Below are 22400 nucleotides of genomic sequence, written 5' to 3'. Positions count from 1 at the left end.
GGCAACCAGAAGTAGACTGATGCCCTCTTGACGGACCCTCTCCAGGACCCCAGGGAGCAGAGCGATCGGGGGGAAAGCATACAGGCGAAGCCTCGGCCAAGCCTGTACCATGGCATCCAACCCCAGCGGGGCTGGATGTGAGAGGGAGAACCAAAGTGGACAGTGGGACGTCTCTCGAGACGCAAACAGATCCACTTCCATCGGTCCGAACCTCTCCCCTATCGACTTCACCACATCCGGATGAAGTCTCCATTCCCCGGGCCTCAGCCCCTGCCTCGACAGGATGTCTGCTCCCCGATTCTGAACCCCTGGGATATACATTGCCCTTATTGACAATATCTTTCCCTGGGACCAAAGGATAATCTGATGCGCCAGTTTGCACAGAGGGCGCGATCTGAGTCCCCCCTGTCGGTTCAGATAGGCCACCACTGACGTATTGTCCGTCCGTATAAGGACGTGGCGACCCTCGATGTCTGGGAGGAAGCTCCTCAAAGCCTTGAATACCGCCATCATCTCCAGGCAATTTATATGCCAAGTGCGATGATGGTCCTGCCACAGACCCCTGGTAAAGCGGCCGTCCATGACCGCGCCCCAGCCCGTAAGGGAGGCGTCTGTCGAAACGGTTTCCCGGCGACATGACACCCCCAACACTGGCCCTTGGGATAGGAACCAAGGCTTCTTCCATATTTGCAGAGACTGAAGGCACTTGCGCGTTACTCTGATCATACGGAACGGATTTCCTTTGGGTGAGAACCCCTTGGTCTTCAACCACCACTGGAGGGGCCTCATGTGAAGGAGGCCCAGAGGAATAATGTTGGATGCCGCTGCCATGAGGCCCAGCATCCTTTGAAAGTGTTTCACAGTGACGGCCTGACCTAGCCTCACCCTGGACACCATCGCCAGAATTGACTCGATACGTGCGGGAGACATACGTGCCTGCATTGTAATCGAGTTCCACACGACTCCCAAAAAGGTCGTGCCCTGGGACGGTTCTAGCACACTCTTCTTCAAATTGAGTCTTAACCCCAATTTTTGAATATGGCCAAGAACGACATCTCGATGCCGAACTGCCATCTCCCGAGACTGGGCCAAAATAAGCCAGTCGTCGAGATAATTCAATACGCGAATCCCCTGAAGTCTCAGTGGAGCAAGGGCCACGTCCATACACTTGGTAAATGTGCGGGGAGAGAGTGCTAGGCCGAACGGAAGAACCCGATATTGGTATGCTTCGCCCCCGAAAGCGAACCTCAGGTACCTCCTGTGACAAGGAAGGATGGAGATGTGAAAATAGGCGTCTTTCAGATCTATCGTGACAAACCAGTCCTCGGATCTGATTTGACTCACGATTGTTGGAATGGTCAACATTCTGAATTTGAACTTTCTCAGAGACCGGTTCAACACCCTGAGATCCAAAATTGGCCTTAACCCCCCATCCTTCTTTGGAACTATAAAGTACCGGCTGTAAAACCCGGACTCCCTGTCTACCGGAAGAACACGTTCTATGGCTCCTTTCGACAGCAGAGTCTGTACTTCTTGTTCCAGCACCTGAGCCTGCTCTGGGACCACCGCAGTGAGCACCACCCCAGAGAACTTGGGGGGGCGGTGCGCGAACTGCAGTCTGTACCCAACTCGTATTATCTGCAGGACCCATGGAGATATGTTGGGAAGATGATACCATCCCTCTACAAAATCTGCTAAGGGTACCAGCCTCTCGAGGCTGGCCTCTGGTGTCTTTTCGCTGGAAATTGATGCGGCCCGAAGCGCTGTTAACGGCGGACCTGCATCTTTTCCTAGAGGGCCCCGTTGTGAGAACAACCTCGGTTGTCTCACTGCGGAGGGGGCAGCCCTCTGAAGTCCTGCCTTGGCTAGGACCTCTTTTCCGAAGTCCTCTTAGCTTGAATGACGTCCCTCAGGTCGCCCCTCTGGCTGGAGGACTTCGGTTTTTGGGAGCGTTTCCTCTGTTGCCAAGACCCAGGAGGGGGGGCTCTAGAGGAAACGCTCTCCTTCTGCTCTGCCCTGTGGGAGGAGCTGGCTGATGGCTGGGGCTGCTTGCTTTGCCCCCCCCTACTAGATTTGGCCTTCGCTTTCCGGGGGAGGTACTGCTGGAACGCCGCAGATTGTTTTCTCGACTCCTGAAACCTGTCGACAACCGAATTAACGGCGTCGCCGAACAGGCCAGAAGCCGAAAGCGGCGCATCCAGCAGGAAGGACCTATCCTTTTCTTTAATACCGGATAAGTTCAGCCACAGATGCCTCTCCGTGGCCACCATGGCCGCCATAGAGCGGCCAATAGCGCTGGCCGCTTCCCTAGTGGCCCGGAGAGACAAATCTGCGGCCTTCCTCAACTCCGCGACATCTTCAGGAGTAGGCCCCTCCCCCTCATCCAAATCTTTCAGGAGGTCGGCCTGGTATGCCTGCAAAATCGCCATTGAGTGCAGACACGAACCAGCCCGACCCGCCGCCATGTAAGCCCTGCCCACCAATGCAGATGTCTCTCTGCAGGGCTTACTAGGCAACACCGGGGTCTTTAGGGAAGACGCCGATTCGGGAGAGAGATAGCTCGCTAAAGCCTCCTCCACCTTCGGCATCTTCCCATATCCCATATCTCGAGCCCCCATAACATTGCTGTAATCTATTACATTGGGACTCGAAATACGGGACGAATGCGGTCTTTCCCACGTTCTCGAGATCTCTTTATGGAGATCAGGGAAAAACGGCAGACCCCGGCGGTGAGGCTGTGACCTGCGCTGCAGGTAACGCTCGTCCATTTTACTGGTGACTTGCGTTTCCTGCTCATGTTGTGGCCAGCTGATGTTTAGTCTGGCCACAGCGCGTGTCACAACCTCCACCAGCTCCTCATAACCCAGGCCGCGTGATGGCGTGCTGAGATCACGGTCGTCCGCATCGATGCTGAGCACGTCCCCTTCCTCAGAAGTAGACAGCTCAAGCACCGGGACCTGATCGCGGGTAGGAGAAACCGCAGCGCGGGCTCCCACACCACTCTCAGAGGCTGCGGGATCAGCCGATGGCGAGCGAGAAAATGCCTCAGCATTCTCACTCTCCTCCGCCAGATCCCGCTGCGAACCCCAGGATCTCAGTCGCCGCATCGCCTCGACATATGCGGGACCGGAACCCTGGGGAACGCGAGCCTGACCGTGCTCGTCAAAGCACGCCAGCCGGGAGCGCAGCACTCTAATAGGCAAAGCCTCACACATTTCACAAGCAGCCCCCTCGAGAGCTGCCCGTGCGTGCTGCACTCCCAAACAATACACACAGAGAGAGTGTGCGTCCCCACCCGTGATGTAACGAGGACAGGGATGCACACACCTCTTGAATTGTTCACTGGCCATACTTTCTTTCAATAATAAGACAAACAACACCAAATAAGACAGACAGTTTCAACATAAAGCGCTTGCTGAAGAGCGAAAGCTAGTGTGTGTTGTGACAGCGTCACTTTTATACTTCCGGGTATGCCGTCACATGTTACGTCACGACGCAACACCAATCAGGATTGGATTAGTTTCATTCATACTTCAGAGGCGCACGCTTAGGGAGCGTCCCCAAAGAGTCGATTTTATCGACGCAGTGTTGAGTTCCCTCGATAGGGAACAATGATACAGCCAGTTATTTTAAAATATGTGTTCCGTGTTGGAATATTTTTATTTTTTTTTTCCACTGCCATTTTACCCAATGGTAATTCGACACTCTGGGTTGCCATTTGGTGCAAAACACAGCATATTGCAGCCATGGAAGCCAGCAAACAAACTAGGTCGGAGATCGCAGATTCTACCCAACCTAAAATTCCGTGCCATAAAAAACAATGCCCACTCATCAACTTGTGTGATCTCCTCGCCTTCCATTGTCAATTGCGTTCACTTCTGTTGCTTGTCCTCAATCTGGAAACCTGCGTGAGCATCGAGTCTGAGGAAGAGGGGCAAGGGAAACAACCCTCTCCAATATTTTGAATTTGAACTGCAGTACCCATTTCAAACCACTAGCTGTTAATCTTACATACTGCACCTTTAAATCTATTGTGCTATAAGCATAGAATACAGCCTGAAAGTTAAATGGTTTTGCTTTCCTCGTTTGTATGCATTGAGATTAATTCTGAGATGTCGCCTGTGTTTCAGAATCCTCCTGCATGGAGAAACTCCTTTCTAAAGACTGGAAAGAAAAGATGGAGCGACTCAACACAGGCGAGCTGTTAGGAGAAATTAAAGGTAATGCTTACAATTGTGTTTGCATCAAATTAAGTTAGAATGGTGTGCTAGAATATGCCATAAAAATATCAGAAAGCAACCTTTTCTGGTCAGTCTTGATTTTAACCTCTTCCTCTTCTGCATGACTGTTATATGATGTGCATTATGGCGGCTACATTTTGTTATTTCCTATCTCCTGGAATGGAAATTAGACAGAATTCTGTGTATTCTGGTGAAATACATTTCTATAATGTTTGAACACACATGGGTTTGATATAAACAGAGAAAAGAGGAGATGATTGCATGGGTGTGTTTGTATTGGAAGATAGTGTGGCCCATACACAGATTTTACCCACTGAAGGTGTTCATGGGCTTTTTTTTTTTTTTATTCCATGAGCAGGTCTTAGCACTGGCTGTTACAGAGACGTGTTTATGTAGCAGGAGACGGCACTGCACCGCTTCTCTGATAACACACTAGTTCTGCCCGGCTCCAGCCACACACTCCTCCCTCACTATCTCTAACTCTCTTTCTCTTCCCTTTTTTTCTGCCACACTTGGTTTTGCCGTTCATTCTTGCCAACACCAATCTACCCCATATCCTCAGACCTTTACGTTGACTCTCGATTTACAGTCACGTCGTGTTTCAATAACAGCCTTTTTTTGTCGGGTGAGGTACAGGTGTCATAACGGTTAGAATATCCTCTATGTCATAGCATCAGTGTTTCAGGACGCTTTTAATGGAGAAGACGTTTAGGAGGCAGTTAATAGCTGGATTTAGATTGCAAGGGTAATAATAACATTGGAGAGAAGTGTTATTGTTTTTTGTTCCCTCGCTTAATGGTTCTCGTTTCCATCCCTGCACTGTGTAGAATTATGAAAAACGTTTGTCCTTGGTTTTAATTATTGGATTAGACCTACTCTCTGTGGTGTGTGGATGGAGGAGGGGTAGAGATGGTGGGGGAAGAGGGGAAAAAGAAACAGTCGCACATTCTAATAAGTGCATTCATCGGCAATAACCTTAATGAACCCCCAAATGTAAATCACATCTCAGTAAACCAGATTCATTGTACCTGTCCCTGTTATGTGGCACTGTAGATCAAAGTGCAGCAAAGAAAATGGTGAGGAAAGATTTAGCCTTTTGAAAGGAGATCTTTTTAAATTACAGGGTATTTTTCTGTTGGATAAATGGCATTGGGTGAGGTCATGTTTGAAAGTTATAAACAGGTAGAAGGCGTTGATAATACCCCACCAGGCAGTGGCCTCCATCGTGATTTCCAGCGAGGCTGTGGGCGACTGTAGAGAAACAGACAGAATTACTTTTCATATCATACCGGCAGCCTAAGGTTTCTAATTAGCCTGCCATTTCATATGACTGTAGACATTTCAAAGGCCTCCTTTGTGCTCCCCCTTACAAAATGTCTCTCTCTGCGTTTGAAGTCGGCCTGATGTAAATACGGGCAATTAAAAAGGAAGCTCAGGGTTGGAGACACACAAGGTCTGCTTAATTAATACACAAACAAAGGCACCAAGCTGGAAAAGAGAAAACACACACAACTTATGATTAAGATCTAAAGTGTTATGATAAATCAGAGAGCGCATTAATAGTCGGGTTAAAAAATCAATACAAAGGCCACACGTTCCTCCGGCTCGAAATTAATGGAGGAGAGTGCTGGATAAAAGATGGCACGAGGATGAAAAGGAGGCTGTTGCCTGTTTGGCCTTGCTGTTTTTGCTCTCATATGTGAACCGATGGCATTGTGCAATCTACCCACAGTTCTTTGTGCCATTGTCATCGCACTACAAAAAAAAAAAAAAAAAAACGGCTTTGATTTTTGTTCGATAAATAAATCGGCTGAGAATCACTCTCCCCGCCAAACTATATTGGTTCAAAATAAAGTTTCTCACAGCTTTTGAAATCTCTGCAGCTGTTCTTTAAAACCAATACATATTTTCACCTTGTGAACCTGTCGAGACACTGTGCTGTGGTAAGAAAGAGTTTAGGAGGTGCAAAAAGTAACTGATTGCCTTAGGGCATGAAGAACAATGGCGGAGAGAGAGTGGAAAAAAAGCTGAAACTCTGAGAACACTTAGACTGTTTTCTTAAACACACTGACACGTCTGGACCTGCCCGACTCTGTTGCACAAAACAAGTAAACAAAGTCAAAAAGTACATCCAGTTTGGATGTTTGTTATATTTTAAGTAGTTTTTAAGCTCTGTTTATTTAAAGAAAATAAATGATATACGGGTATTTGATGCATGAGTTTGAGAGGCAGGATAGAATTGTTTTCGAGGGCTCTTAATTGTTGCCGAATCCTATGTTTTCTTTAAGCCCCGTGTTGAAATCGGCACAGGGTTGAGGGGTAGCGGGTAGAGGGCGTAAAAGGGAGTCAGCTACAGATCGCTTTTCACCCGCCGCCGCTGGAGCGCTGTGTTTGTTTTCATACCTGAGCTCAGCTGTCAATCAAGAGGAACGGTGAAGAGAGAGATGAGATCTGCAAAACAAAACCACAAAGCAGGAGAAGCAGGATGTCTGGAGGACATCCAAACCACAGCATTGCCTGTTTGATTGTTAGAGAGAGGGAGAGGGAGATACAGATATATGAACAAATACAGAGTAACACATCATATATGTGCCAAAGAGTTTTAATGACCAAATTGAATTCCAAAATGTCCTGCTGGTGCAATTAATACATTGTATTGGAAGCTTTGATTCACTTCAGCTACATTTCATTTGTCATACAATTAAAGACATTGGCACCCCATGCACCCCAGGTTCATTATTTGATGTGTTCCAGTAAATGTTCTAGTGGAATTTTAATTTGGCTTTGTCTTTTAAATGGATTTCATTAGTTAACCAGAGCTCCGCACTTCTGCCGATGAGCCGTTTTTGTTTCTTTCGCCTTGAACATTCAGATGTCCCTGACTGTTTAAAAAATGCGACGAAACGACTGGAAGTCAAAATGTACTCGGAAGATCAGAGTATCCAAATGGAAATAAAAAAAAAGGACAGAAAATCAGAAATCTCAGCATTGTGTGACCGCGTGAAAGTGGTGACTATAGCTGCTATGTGAAAAAAGGGGTCCCTCGCTCTTTACCTAATCAATTTCTGAGTGTCGTCTACATGGTTGTGAAGAGAAAGTCCTGCGGTTGGTAGATAAGTAGAAGCTTTTTAAGAGAGCGGCAGGGCTGCGTGTGATTTCGATGTGACTCTTACCTGGCTTAGGCGCTCTTGGACAGAGAGCGGACTGTGAGGGTACAGAGCGCCGATTGTTCCAGCAGCTGGATTTACTTTTAAAACATGATTATTCAATTTAATGTCAGCTTTATTCTTAATGGCTCCAATAAAGGCAAAGAATCCATGCTAGTGTAGATACAGTATGTGATGTGACACTCAGGGATAAGCATGAATATATATTTTTAGCATTGTGATGCACTTTTTAATGCTTTGCTATTCCATTTAAAAAAATTGTATAAAACACAAAATAAATTCTACATTAGATAGTAAGGAAAAATAATAATCGTTATTTTATGGTTTCGTTCATTTTATTGTTGCATTCAGTTTTGTGGGATAAAAAACATCCTGTATTAATTATTTTATATGAATTGTTTGTATTGTATAAATGGATATTACTAATATGTTTTATATATTTCTTATAATAATATGAATTCTAAATATTAATATTCATTACCATTTTATGTAATTTAATTATTGTAGATTTATGTTGAGTGTGGTATATTTTATTGCACTTTAAAAAAATAATTTGAAAATAAAATTATGACTGAATTTACTTAAGTTTCTGCGATTTGAAACAAGATACAGTAGTGAATATAGTGGGGGGAGAATAGGACAGAGAGTTGTGTTAAATATTGAGTGAACTTTTAAAAAGGAGAGTGGTTAAAAATACAAAACTATAATATAAGATTGATTGTAATAAAATAGTTTAATCAGTGCACATTCTTAGTTCAAGTCTTAATCGAGCATCTTTGGAATTGAGGAAAACAAAGCAAATTTCTATCTGCTTACTGACAATTGATCCGTACCAGATTTGAAACCGTTTTAGGCATTGTTTCTGACCGAGAGAGAGGAAACCTTCTTCCCCCATCACAGCGTCTGAAATATTCCTTCATCTCCCCCATCCTCTAGTGGCACACTCTGCATTTTTCTCTCCCTAACGCCTCAATAGTCAAACTGTTTGCCCTTATGTACCCAAGTGAAATATGAGCCACTGTAAATTATTCTTTGGGCCACATTTGCAAGATGAATGCGCGGAGAGCTGTGCTCCGTTTCTCTCCTAATGAATTGAGGAATTTAGCTTGTGGTGTTTGGCTGTAGAAAGGCACACCTTGTTTGCTGCCTCTCCTCGCATGGTGTTATTGAAAGTGCTTGTGAACAGGAGCGCGTTGAGGGGAAGACAGCCATCGAAGAAGCCCGACACACACACACACACACACACACACACACACACACACACACATGGTTCAGACCTGAGGAAAATCACTTCTCTGAACACTAAACCACAGGGCATGCATTAAAGCTCTCCTGCTAGGCAAATATTTTCATTTATTAGGAACATTCACAATGTCCTACACTGTTACAAGCTCTAGCTAAAGTTCCTCAGAGGTGGTGAAACCCAATAATGCAATTATTCACAAATTAGAAACATCTTTGCGTGACGTGTGCCACTAGCAAACACAGGTTTAATTCTGTGTACTGCAGTGTTGGGAGAGCTAATGTTTATCGGAGGCTGGGTCGCAGAGCTAATGTTCTGCTCACGGCCGTGTAATGCTGTTTAAGAGCTGGCAGGGCCATGCCCGGGTCGCTTTAGCGCATGTCACGCTGGATTTCCGACTACAGTAGAGTCTCCGGACTCTGTCTCCACTCCTCCCCAAGCCCCGGGTCCTAAGGGGATGTACATTGCTACTACTACTAATGAAATCTTTACGCACAGGCACACAAGCACAGAGAACAAGCCAGGCCTTGAATGGTTGTTAGGTCTAATCAAGGTTTTTTATTCTCTCTAATGATAATAATAATAAAACAGGAAGAGGTCAAGGCATCTAAGTGAGTGATGAATGGGCGATTTTAAACGTGTGTGTTCAAGGACAGTTTCATTCTCAGCGGTGACCTCGGCGTCGATAAACTCTGATTGGAGAAACATTAAAATGCACACCAGGAGCTCTCTGTCCCGCGTCTGTCTGTGTGTGTGTGTGTTATGTGGTCAGGTTGAGCTGTTATTTCGGTTGGAGTCTTTAATAAAGAGGTTTGTGTGATGCCGAGGATGCTGGGAGAAGAGCAGGGCTCTTGCATTATCTTAATTACACTCGTGAGCTTGGCTGCTGTCGTCATTAGATTATTAGTCTGCATTAAAGTGCCCCATGAACGTCAAGAACATGAAGTGTGTCTCTGTTTAAGAGCCACTCTGTTGACTTTTGGTGTCAATCAAGTGTTTTGGAGATGGGATGGGAAAAAAATACAAATCCTTGTCGAGAGTGTGTAGTAAGATGTAATAGAGTGCATTTTAATTTACATACTCAGAGTAGTATTCACATTCTGCTATCATACAGTATGTAAATGGAATTATGTAGAATTATCTAGAACAGATTTAAATTCTGTGTTTTGGTTGCTAAGAGCGAAATTGGTTTAAAAAATATAAACATGACATTTTATTCAATATATATATATATATATATATATGAAGAGTTCAGATGCAAAAGCCTCTAAATGCCATTTGGAATTTTCTTCTTTAATGATGATTTTTAGCAAACTTGTTTATTTAAGTTCAGTAATTTCACTTAAATAACAATTAATAGGTAATTATCATTGCCATTTAAGTGAAATTACTGAACTTAAATAAACAAGTTTGATAAAAATCATCATTAAAGAAGAAAATTTCAAATGGCATTTAGAGGCTTTTGCATCTGAACTCTTCATAGATAGATAGATAGATAGATAGATAGATAGATAGATAGATAGATAGATAGATAGATAGATAGATAGATAGATAGATAGATAGATAGATAGATAGATAGATAGATAGATAGATAGATAGATAGATAGATAGATAGATAGATAGATAGATAGATAGATAGATAGATGGATGGGACTCTGTGGATGCAGCTTCAGTGCAGGCTTGGCCATACATGGTAAAATGCACAGCTAATTACATTTAAATGCTCACAGTACTATATCCGGTTTGGCACTAGTATATATTGAGGACAAGACGTTCGCCCTCTTTTTATAGCCCGGACAAGAGCTATAAATTTGCATTATGCAAAATTTTAATACAGCATTGAAAGGTTTTTTGAGTTGATGATTTGGGCTGCCATATGCTTATGTGCTAGCAGGTCCTGTTGCATGCTAGTTAATGAAGTTTTATTGGCAGGATCAGCAGGGTTTCGATCCTTGCATGGGGCAGAAGGCCAGGTAAAACAGCTGTTGGTCATACCGTCTCAATTCAGGAGAAAGTAAAAAACATTTTGTTAATGCCATATTAGTCAGTATGCTGCTTGTAATTCAACAGCAATGTGGTTATAATTTCAAATGTTTGTTTACATGTTATTATTATTATTATTATTATCATTAAAAATATAATATTATATATTTGTGTATATTATATTTTAAAAATTATATAAATAATGTAATTATTTATTGTAATATATATATATATATATATATATATATTATTAGTATTTTTTATTAAACATTTATTTTAGGTATAAGTTATTGTTTAAATGTTTGTGCTTTTATACGGTTGTATTTATTTGCGTGTTTACCAGTGGGTCTGGTCTTTAGACGCAAGAAGGTTCTGCAGTCTTAATAGTGATTTAACCCTGCTCACTTTGAGGTCACTGACAAAACAATCCATTATATTTTTTTAAATCCTTTTTGCCATCTTGACTTGAACTCTCTTGTTTGGTATTGACATTGATAATAGAGAACCTTCAGACTTCAGAGTCCATATGGAAACCATAAATAGCAATCCTTGTGTGTACTGTATGTATTGCTGGACTAAAAATAACTTTTTTATTTTATTATTGCTGGTTCAGATGAGAGAACATACCTTTTCACAGCCCCTTAGCTGCCAGCAATGTCAGGCACACCAGCTATGCAGAGCCCGCGTCCGGCCCCGGCCCGGGCACAATCGCTGCTTTTAGAGCCCTCTTAATTTACTTAGGATGGGCTCGCAGCATATGGGAGTATCCACAAAAGCCAACTGATGGAGAGACAAAGAAATTCCAGTATTCGGACATTAGGGGGGAAAAAAAGTCATTCAAATTTAGTCATAATGGTTCAGCTGTCCCATCCAAAGGAAGAGAAGAGAATGGAGTTTTTCCCTCTTTTGCCCCCTTTCTTTTTTTTTCTCCTCTTCTTTCTTCCTAGTGTGTGCCTGGATCTTTTATCTCTCTTATTCACTTGGGACTCTTCAAAGTAACAAGCTGCCCTCTCTTCCCTTGGTGCTGGACTTGGAACTCAAATTAGGGACTGCTTGATTAGGGGGGAAGGGGGGGTTGGCCTGGGGTGGCAGAATGGCTGTTGGACAGAACAAATCGCACCCCTACAAAGTGTCTTTTATCTGGTGGCCCCTCTCTTTGACAGCTCCCTCTCTCGCTCATTCACTGCAGTCGCAGTTGTTTCTCTCTGGTATTCGAGTTGGACATTGTTGGAAATGCCATCCAATCTGGTTTGTGACAGTGAAGGGAGAGGAAGGTAAATGTTCTGTTGATGTCGCCTCTCTTGCATATTCTTGCCCATTCTTTCCTTTTCCCCCTCAGCCAAAGGTCCTGAGTGGAATCTTATGTCCTCGTTGATGAATTAGATAAACCAAACCTTCTCTCGTTATTTAAAATATCCTGGCCAGACCCTGTCAAGCCAGAACGACAATGCAAGGAGACACCTTTACAAGAGCAGCCAGACTCACTGCCGGTAAGAGCAATGCAATATGCACCACTGCTCTCTTTGTCAGAACTCTGCAGACAGATACAGAGCGAGCTCCCCCCATGCTCCCCTGCCAATAAAAGTTTTATCTGCTTTTAAAAGAAATCTATAATTCAATGCAGAAAGAACATGATTTTCTTTACTGAAACAGGACAAAATATGCACAATTCTCATGTAATTCTCATAATTGAGTTGTATCCATATATATATATATATATACAGTATATTTGTATTGTTATTCATTATGTAATAGCTATAATTTTGTACACAATACCGTGTATAATATTGTTAAATATTAGCCCGATTGTTTGCTATTCAAGTGCATATCTTTCAAGACATTCAACTTCCATTATCCACTGAGAAGTTTTCTGGTTTAGTCAGAAAACAATGAGGTAGGACCAGAACAGGGCAGAAATATGAGGAGGGAAAAACAGGGGTGAGAGAGAAGCAGGAAGACATTTTGGTAGCGGGGTGGGGTGCTAGGGGTGAGCTCTGGACAATCGAGCCGGGGACGAAACAATGGAGCCTCTGTTAGTATGCTGCTGGTGTTTGTGCAGACCAGCACTTTGCATACACAGAACCTGTGCTGGGTCCTCCACAATCTGCGGCCTCTCTGTAAAACTTGGCTACTGTAAAGCGCATGCAATTGTTAACCCCCCCTCCCCCCTCTCTCTCTCTATATATATATATGTTTGTATGTTTGAAAAATGATAATTACAGAATGTATCCTTATGGAGGTGTAGTCCTGACTGTTGTATTTCAGTACCGAGTGCAGCGGATTGTGTGATTGAAATGTGTGATGGAGTTGGAGGGCTGTCCAGAGAGCTCCTGAGTGGGCAGAATTGAGTCCAGATGTTTGCCCCTCGGTAGGATATGAGTCCTGTCCTCCCCCAGAGGCCCCTGAGATTCTCTGTTGGGAGGAGGGGCAAGTTATGCTATTTGACATCCAACAGCCCTTCTGACTTGGTGAAGTGTCTTTCCCTTCGTCCGCTGAGAGATGCTCCGCCGCCCCACCTCCTTCTCTTTCCGAGCGTGCACGGGGGCAGATGTCAGTCCCGACAGCAGCAGCCTCTAAATACAGCCGTTCATGGCTCAAGCCAAAGGTTAATAAAATCGGTAGCAAATATATCAATTTTACAGATAAGCCATTCACAACAAGTGTAGTCTTCACAATAAAAAGTCAATTCAGACCCAAGGAAGCCACATGCAGTAGCAGTGAATGGCTGCTTTTTAGGTATCTTTTTTGAGAGAGAGAGAGAGAGAGAGAGAGAGAGAGGGTAAATGGAGAATTGCAGCCTCTCTCCTTTATTGCTGCCGCGCAGGCCCGGCCAGTAAATTGCTCTGAATGGGGGGTGGAGGTTGACAGGCCCTATTAAGACAAACGGTCTTCCTCATCAGAGACATAAAATAAATCAGGTGTTTAGTCAAATTAAAATAGTTGAACTCGAGCGGGCCCCAGGGAGCCGCTTCAGAGAAACTCAAGACAGATGTGGCCAGAGGAGCACAGGAAGACACCCAGGAAAGAATTTAACACTGAGCTGGCTGCTAGCCAAGCCAATCGTACTGTTCTCATGCAGCAGCAGGTTAGCCTACTGTCCGGAGGCAGGATCACTTAGCATTGATTAGCTTAAGGTACAGCGCAGCCTCATGGGAGGGCGTGCGGGAGGCATGCACATTTTCTGGTGTGATTATGCTTTGGGTAGAGACACAAGAGAGATAATGAGAGGATACAGAGGTGACGGTGACCCTGTTTGCGAGAGGCGCGTCAGCTCCGAGGTGTTTGTGTCTACTCCTTCCTTAATGAGAATTGAGAGCAGTCATTACATGGCAGCGCCTCCAGTCATGCGACTGTCGCCAGCACGCACGCACACTTGCCCTGTATTGTCTGTCACTAATCTGCCACCTTCACTCGTTTTGTGACAGCTCCTCTTATTTAATAGGAACAATTCCATTCCTCACCATCTCTCAGAGAAGCCGTGATCACCAGAAGTGGAAAGAGAGAGTGAGGGACTCGCGACCTTCGCACTTTTATTGAAGCCTTAGACTTGGGCTGTTTGGATGATACCATTCTCGGCTTTGAAGGAGCTAGAGTTTCCGTCCTGGACCGCTTTCTGTGGTCTTCGGGAATTCTCTTGACTGATACGTACTGCATTCGTTCAGATGCTCAGCATTTGCTGGCTCTGTCCTGCCGTCTCAAGAGAGAGAGAGAGATTTGCTGATCTCATGAGCGTCTCAATTGTGGGAGCTTTTTATATCTCTGATGCGCAGATCAATTAACAAGGGTTTGTTTTGCAGCACTTGCTTTGTTTGCTGTTCTGTCTCTAGGATAACTGACCTTTGCATTTATATAGAGACTATATTTAAGAGGTGAGGGACATCTGGCTGTTGCAACATGATATGTAAACCTTTTCTTTTCACCGCTGGGAGAGTGTACCGGGTCATGGGGATAAGAGGAGTTTGTTTCTGTTCTTGCCTTTGGTTTCTTTCGTTTGACTGCATGTGTTCTGTCTCAGGTACTCCAGAAAGTCTTGCAGAGAAGGAGCGACAGCTCTCCACCATGATCACACAGCTCATCAGCCTACGAGAGCAGCTCCTGTCCGCCCATGACGAGCAGAAGAAACTGGCCGCCTCGCAGATGGAGAAACAACGTCAGCAAATGGAGCTGGCACGCCAACAGCAAGAGCAGGTGAGAATGTGCACACCAGGGTGGAGCGTCATTTAGAAGTCAAAAGTCAGAATTCAATAAATCAGAATTAAAGTCTGTTCCAGAATCTGAATTTCATTTGAATTGAAAATCAATTGCAAACAATTGCAACTGCAAGTTTTAACTAAAATAGCAACATCTGAATTGGTTTAAATTTGTCCTTAGTTTGTATATATCATCATATTTAATTTACTTTTAATTTAACCATTTTAATTAATGTTAGTGGATCAGTGTGGGAGAACTCCATTTCCCAGAATCCATTAAATGTTTTGGATTTCAATTCAATTAAATTCCTAATTAAATGAAATTAAATTTACTTTTAATTAAAAATTAACTTCCTGTCATTTCAATTCAACTTGAGTTTAAATTCATAACCATTGTTTAATGGTTCATAATATATGTGTCCTATAAACCCAGTTGTTTTGTTTAAAGATATCTAGTGAAGATATTATCAGCCATGCATCACATATTCTTTTTTTACAGCCTCATTTATCAGAAGCAGCATTTAAAACAAGATTACTCTTATTTGCTTTTAAATTGGTAATGAGTCCTTCTACTTAGCAATTTAATATTTTAATTTAGTTTATGGCTTGATTTTTCCTTGATAAATAAGGCTCTGTGGCTGTGAGGATGGATGCACAAAGTAATGTTTATTGTACGTAATTGATAAAATATGGAAGCACGTAAATTGGTAGGGAAATTGATCACTATTAATTCAAACTTTGCATGAGAAGCATGTGTAGCTCAATCAAATGAGGCGTACTGAAGGTATCAGCAGCTCATGAGCTCCGTTAATGTGGCTCAAGATACATCTCCATCTTCACAGTATTTTTTTATGGTGAAACCATATAATTGCTGTCAATTTATTATGCAGATGAATAGGTGCATATTAATGTGGTGTGCGTTTACCTGAAGCGGATACGCTCATTTCTGAATTTGTCCTATTAATGTCACCCGACTCTCCAACTTTATGGGAATTGTATCTTCATTGTATGCTCAGCTGATTTTAATAAACGGTTATTGCAGGAATTTACAGTTTCGCAAATGTTCAAGAATGCATCCCTGTCCATTAATGACAAACAAAATGGAGGGAGAGGATAGAAAAGAGCTAGAGAGAAAGGGAGAGGGAGGTAGGCAAGGAGGGGGAGCATGAAGTTAGGATGTCATTTAGCCATCCAGACACGACACAGTAATTAACTGTTGACACTAGTGAAGAAGCCAGCACAAATTAATCCTGACACATTTGCAGACGGGTGAAATCTTACAGTGAACACTTTGTAATTATATTTGAAAATGAAAATTAAATGACACTTAAACCTAGGCTGTCAGGCTAACTGAGGAGGAGGAATGGGGGGAGTCTGCAGGGGCTGGGAGAGATGGAGAGAGTGAGAGGATGCAACGCGCTTAACGTCGAGAGCCCACCCTTGGGCAGACCCGACCACTCCTAGGTTGCATAAACATGCCAGTCTTTCACCCTTTGGCGCATCGCACCGGCCAGGCCTGGGGCTGGGTATAATAAACATTAGCAGGCCTCTGATTACAGTCATTAGGGTCAATTGGTGAACGAGAGATGTTACCCACAAGCTCTGATTGCATATATTATCTGTCTGCTTAAATACATGTTACAATAAATCCAGTTGCTCTCTCATAGACTATGATAACGTACATCCTTTAATGTTTTAGGCCAGGGTTAAAGGTTTCTGACGGCGTTCAGCTAAATGAATCCCTTTGCTTTCGCAGATTGCCAGACAACAGCAGCAACTTCTGCAGCAACAGCACAAAATCAATCTCCTCCAGCAGCAGATCCAGGTCAGTGCTTGACTTTCACGTCTTGTCCGCTTCTGTCAAAAACCGTTACTTTGTTTTTAAAACTGTCATCAATCACGTTACAACTGTCACCAATCAGGATAATTGGCCAATGTTAGTTCGGAAGGGGCTATAGATGGGTGGAATAATTATCACTCCCTAATTAATGAAGGAAGAGAAAAAAAATAACTGAAATGAGAGAAAGCTTAATGACACCAAGTGGTGCCTGTATGCATGTTTTGTGGAAAAGTGCCCTTAGGGTTTGAGACATGAAAGCCGGTGATAAATGCCTCTGAAATTACACCATCCCAGTGCGGTGACGTGGCAGCGGCTTTGGAAAAACAGCACAGGCGCTACTGTTAGCCCCGTTTCCCATTGTCCAATATTGGAAAAATCACTTTGCGTTCATTTGCTTGAACTTCGTTGCGGCCGACAATCCTGTAAACACACCGTGTTGACACGTAAATTGCACAAACCTTGCCTTTTGCAAATATTTGCTGCTTGCTTAAGTCAGTTTGAGTGATCTTTTGAAGGTCTCTCTTTATAAGTGTGCTTCAAGAATAGGCTCATTGAAAGTTTGCTTTTTGCTTAAAATAATTGAATTGGATTAGTTGCAAAGTACACACTGTGGTCACCCAAATCCGTTTTCTCGCCACAAAGTGGATTGCACTTTTCCCCCCCTCCGTCAAGCAATTATGTGAAATGAAACAAAATGGGAGAGGGAGAATAAAAAGAATGCTTACAAGAGTGCCATAAATAAATGTGACGTATATGCGAAGAAAGATGCAGCAGAAGAATGAGTGTGCCTTTGTGTGCGTTTGTGAGGGGGCTGTTGGTTTGTGTGGTATGCGGTGCTTCATCAAGCAAGGTTAGCAGACCACCCAGTCAGATACATGGACGTACACAAGCTGGTCAGTGGCAGTGGTCAAGGTCTTTACACACACCATACACACATAAAAGCCAAGGGCAATGAGAGCAGCCCATGCCTGGAGATGCTTTCTTCCTCTTATTTTTTTCCCCCCGCTTGCTTTCATTGGAGACAAGTACAACATTCCCCACTCCTCTTTTCTCTCCTACATTCACACCCAATTCACCATGATGTCAGCTGGTCTTCTCTCACATTTTTCATCACTTTATACACACTTGTTTCATTCTTTACCTCTCAGTCCTCACTTTTCACGTCTCATATCTTCCTGTGCATTTGACATATACTTCAAAGCCGGTAAGCTTGCGGCCCTCACAATGGAATCCAGGAGGTTTTCTTCTCAACGCTGTACCATTCATTGTGAGGTTAACCATCTGCCTTGCCTACTTTCTCTGCTCAGATGTGTCAGGTAAAAACAAACCACTGTCTTATTTACACAGCCCGAAGCACGACAGATTTATAGCTCGGCAGTAAAACGTAAAACCTCTGTCAAGTGAAGTGCACTTCTCAATAGAAAGACCCAATCTGTTAAAGGCTTGTGCTGTTGAAGAGCCCACAGAACTAGCCACTGTGCTACTAACGCCTGTTATGCGCACTCCACCACGCCGTGTGTGTGTGAGAATCAGCGCTCTTCACTTTCCATAGACAGGCCCCTACATGCTTACTGTGTGTTCAGACGGTAGCAGTGGAGTAAGAGTTTGTGGGAACAGTTTAATTACATTTTCGAGTGGAAACTAGCGACAGAGCTCATCCTAAACAGCTGGGCTACACTATATTGTCATTCCTGCAGTGCACTGAAGAGTAGCTAACATAAGTAGCTATGTTACATAACATAACTTTTTTGGCAGCATGAAATATTATAGCTTTTACTCTAAAAAATAGATACAGCATAATAGTTCACTGTCATATTGCATTGTGTGCTTGCACCACCTTCCAAACAAATTAGGGTCTTTCTAATAAAGTTGAACAAGAACACGTTGAATTGATCAAAAGTGACAGTAAAGTCACAAATAATTATTTTGAATTTTCTATTCATGAAAAAAAATGCTTATTGAGAACCAAATGAGCATATGAGAATGATTTCTGAAGGATCATGTGACACTGAAGACTGGAGTAATGGCTGCTTAAAAAGAAAAAAAGAAAACATGTCTTAAATTGTAATAATATTTCAGAAAAATACTTTTTTACTGTATTTTTGATCAAATAAATGCATCGTAGGTCAGCTTAAGAGACGTTTTTAATGCATCACAGTTTTCAAACACAAAACGAAAGTAAAGTACACAAACATACACAAAAGACAAAATAAAGTCTAGGCCTGGTTCTCTTTCGTCCTTCACTGTTGTTGCTCCTTTTATCCTCCTGGAGCTCTTCCATGAGAAACTCGAGGCTGGGGTGTCTCATTAGCACTCGTTCCACGAACTCGCTCCGTTCCCAAGGCTCTCGGTCCCGCCTTGCCACAATGTTGTGGACAACTTTATTAGATCCATGTCATACAGTGTGATTTGTAATGATCTTAATGGTCTGTAGCATGCATCAAACACAAGAGACGGTCTCTAACTGCTGCTGTTACACTAGGTTCTAATCACAAATTGTAAGACCAGATCACAACCAGAAACGGGCACCAAGAAAGTCAGGCTTAGGTTCTGTATCTTATTATGCTTTTTTATCTTCTCTGACTATGTTTTCATATATCATTAGCATTGCCTCCCTTTGTGACCCATTTAATTTCCGTCTCTAGAGGCCATGGCTTGTCGTAAAGAAGAAGAAGGGAAAGTCGTAAGACAAGAGTACGATGCGATGGGAAGCGAGATGAGGAGGCTTGCTAATGCAGTTCTTTGGCACTCTGTTTTCATTAGAGCTAGCTCTACAAAAAATGCCCAGTGCTCTTAATATACAACAGCTTTTGAGTTAATTAGTACTCCAAACAAGCTCTTCAGCCTTCGTGTAGAAGACGTAAAAGTTGAGTGGTAAAACAGCATGCAAGGATTGGGTTTCCCCGCTGTTAGCATGGAGCGTGTGCATGGTTTAAAGAGCCAGTCTCCCCATCAAAGCGCTACTGTTTTGGCTCACATGCTAAGCGGCGCTTTAGTCCTTTATTGCTGATGTAACTGATCACATCACTGGATTCTGTAAACGGGACTGAATGGGGTCCAAATAAAACCATCAGGCATGTAACAGAATACAGCGCTGGCTCGGAAAACCAGTTCTGGTTTTCTCCAGAGTTGTTTGGCACTGTCCGTTGCCCAAATCAAACCACTTTTAAATTGCCCTTCTCTCTGTTTCGTTTTGTACAATGAGCTCAGAGAGACGGAGAGATTGAGACTTTGTCTTTTCAGGAATTACAATGTCACTTGTTCTAAAGATAACAGATGTTTAGATTACAGCGTTAGAGGCTTATCAGAACTTCAAGCTCAAGGTTTTACTTTCTTATTTATTTCTTTAGCCAAAAGCCTCTTGTTGAGAAATTTCATATGGCAACTAATTCCGTCCAGGGACCGGATTACTGTTATGTGACTGAAGCACAAACTTAAAAGCACCATCAGAGATTGAAGGAGAGGCTTAGGAACAATTAAAAACAAATGTCGAAGTAAATCTTGATCTGAAAGAGAAAATGTGTTGCTTATGTAAGACAAGTAAAGCCGCACAAATAAGAACATGTAAAAGCCACCGCCTCCAACAGGAAGGCAAGCCTGTGTTGTTCAGTATTAATCAAGCCGAGTGATTCGTGTTCCGCTCCTTGACGATTCAACTCTCTATTTTATTCGCCCTCGTACCATTCAAATCAGCTGGAATTGTGGATTGCTTTCTGTAGGAAAGAAGTATCATATGTGAGAGATCTTTTATGTCTTATTTCGTTATCCTTGACAGAAATGAGCTCGCTCGCTCAGTTGTTTAAAAACCCCTTTCCATTTCTCTTTCTCGTTTCAAATTGTTTTATCCTTCTTTTGTTCTCTCTTCCTTTTTGAGTTTCTTGGGCTAAAAACCAAAGCAACACACTGATGAATGAGTAGTCAAACAGTACTAAGTTCTTGACCAAAAGTTTGTTTAACTCACTTTAAAATCACTTTCCTATAATTTCCTTTTCCCACTTTCTTTTCCCTACGATGATGACATAAGTCCATGTATACGATGTTAAATCACAAAAAAAAAGCTTTCTTTTTCCAAGCGGTTGTTTGGAGAGACTGTTCTATGTTCTCTGAGCTCATACATCTCTTGCACTTAATACTTATGATTAAAGCTGCTGTACTTGGTCGAGATTTCAAAGGCCTGTACATGTGTGCATGCGCATTAGGTGCTGTTGTCTCTCTCTGGGCTCTGTTTTGCGACGGCAGCTTTAAATTCCCAGGCTGGACTCGGAGATGATCTGGGCCGGGGTTGACGTGCATCTCTAGCAGAGACTTGGCTCGAAACCAGGCATTCCTGCACGCTGGGGCTGGTACGATGTGAGCTGAGGTGACGTAGGGAGGAGAACACACAGGTGGAGGCAGGCTCATCTTATTGTATACACACACGCACAAACATCAAGAGAAGAATGATTTCCTCAAAGGTCAGCGTGAACTTTAGATACTGAGTCGAGGCGAGGCTGCGGTGTGTTTGAGGAAAAATTCCCGTTGAGATTAAACAACTCTTTCTCTATGAGAATCCCATTATGGTGCTCATATACTGTCTCTCATATCACAGCAAACAAGAGTTTATTAGCTCCGATCTCCCTACTCACACGGCGCGGCTATGAGAGACAGAGAGAGATAGTCACACTGAGCTGTGTTGTCAACAGACAGAGATGCTGTTTGTCCGTGTAGGGCCATTGTTGTGCCGACGGTCGCTTCCTGTGTTTTAAAGCAGACCGCCGGTTCAAACACTCTGTCATTGTACAGGCCTGGTTCTACTTATCTAACCCCAGGGCTCCACTTCCTCTTGCTGCTCTACTGAGAGAAACCTCCACGTGGCTGTCTTCCGCTGTCCTCCCCCCCCTCTCTCTCCCCTCTTTCTCCTGCCAGCACCGGCTGGATCACACAGACCTCTTGCTCTCCATCTCTCACCCTCCTCTTGCAATTGACACTTCTTGTCCACACGATAAAAAAAAAAAAAAGAAAAAAGTGTTGGCTATTGTGGTTGTCAAAACATTTGGTAGCCTAACTGCACATTCTTTTATTAAGTTTAGTGACAGCATGGTGCAATATAGGCTACCGCTTTTATTGCTTGATACAAATTTTACAATTTCAATTTAATTATTGTGGTTTTATTCCAACCTTGATTCCTCTTTCGATACATATTATACATATGGGCTACAGTAGATGTTTTAATTTTCTCAAGAAAGAAAATCGCACCTAATGTTGTAAACATAGACTACAGAGAGCCCTGCAGCTGGTATTATTAAGGTTAAAAATAACAACTCAAATTAAATATAGGCCTACTGTGGTTTTTATACAACAAATGTATAATATTTTAATGATATACAGTAAGTAAAATATATAATAAATATGTAATATAGTGCACATATTTAGCAAAATACTCATTTATACTAATACTAAATATATTATAAAATACTTTTTTTTTTCTTTTTTCTAGCCAACTTGCGTGCTTTTTGGTTTTGATTTTTTTATTTATTTAATTATATCAAGAAAGCCTTAAAACATAAAAATCGAAATATAATCGAGGATTAAAACACAATAAAGTCCAGGACTTATTTCCATTGTATGACAGTGGAAATATGGTCATTAAATGGCCTTCCTGAGGTAAATGTAACGTTATGTGACATTGTAAATTACTCCAGCTATTTTATTGAACTCTTTCCGCGATTGAAAAGCACTGATTGGTCGATGTTACAG

The 22400-nt window shown here is 42.8% G+C and overlaps 1 protein-coding gene across 11 annotated transcripts in view; it reads left to right on the top strand.

Annotated features, from left to right (window-relative positions):
* The window catches only part of sox6 (SRY-box transcription factor 6), a 150832-nt gene that overhangs the window by 71140 nt on the left and 57292 nt on the right, over positions 1–22400 (top strand). For 9 of the 11 annotated variants that reach the window (XM_039656894.2, XM_039656887.2, XM_089129617.1 and 6 more), the window contains 3 exons: positions 4131–4220; positions 14650–14822; positions 16581–16649. In XM_039656894.2, coding sequence (XP_039512828.2) covers positions 4131–4220; positions 14650–14822; positions 16581–16649 — 332 coding nt within the window. The remainder of the gene's footprint in view (positions 1–4130; positions 4221–14649; positions 14823–16580; positions 16650–22400) is intronic. The other 2 variants (XM_039656826.2, XM_039656878.2) reach the window with 1 other exon arrangement.

This window comes from Pimephales promelas, chromosome 1, assembly GCF_988280905.1.
Source record: "Pimephales promelas chromosome 1, fPimPro1.hap1.1, whole genome shotgun sequence".
Lineage (NCBI taxonomy): Eukaryota > Metazoa > Chordata > Actinopteri > Cypriniformes > Leuciscidae > Pimephales > Pimephales promelas.
Note: the sequence above shows the minus strand (reverse complement) of the source record. Positions and strands in the feature narration are given on the sequence as shown.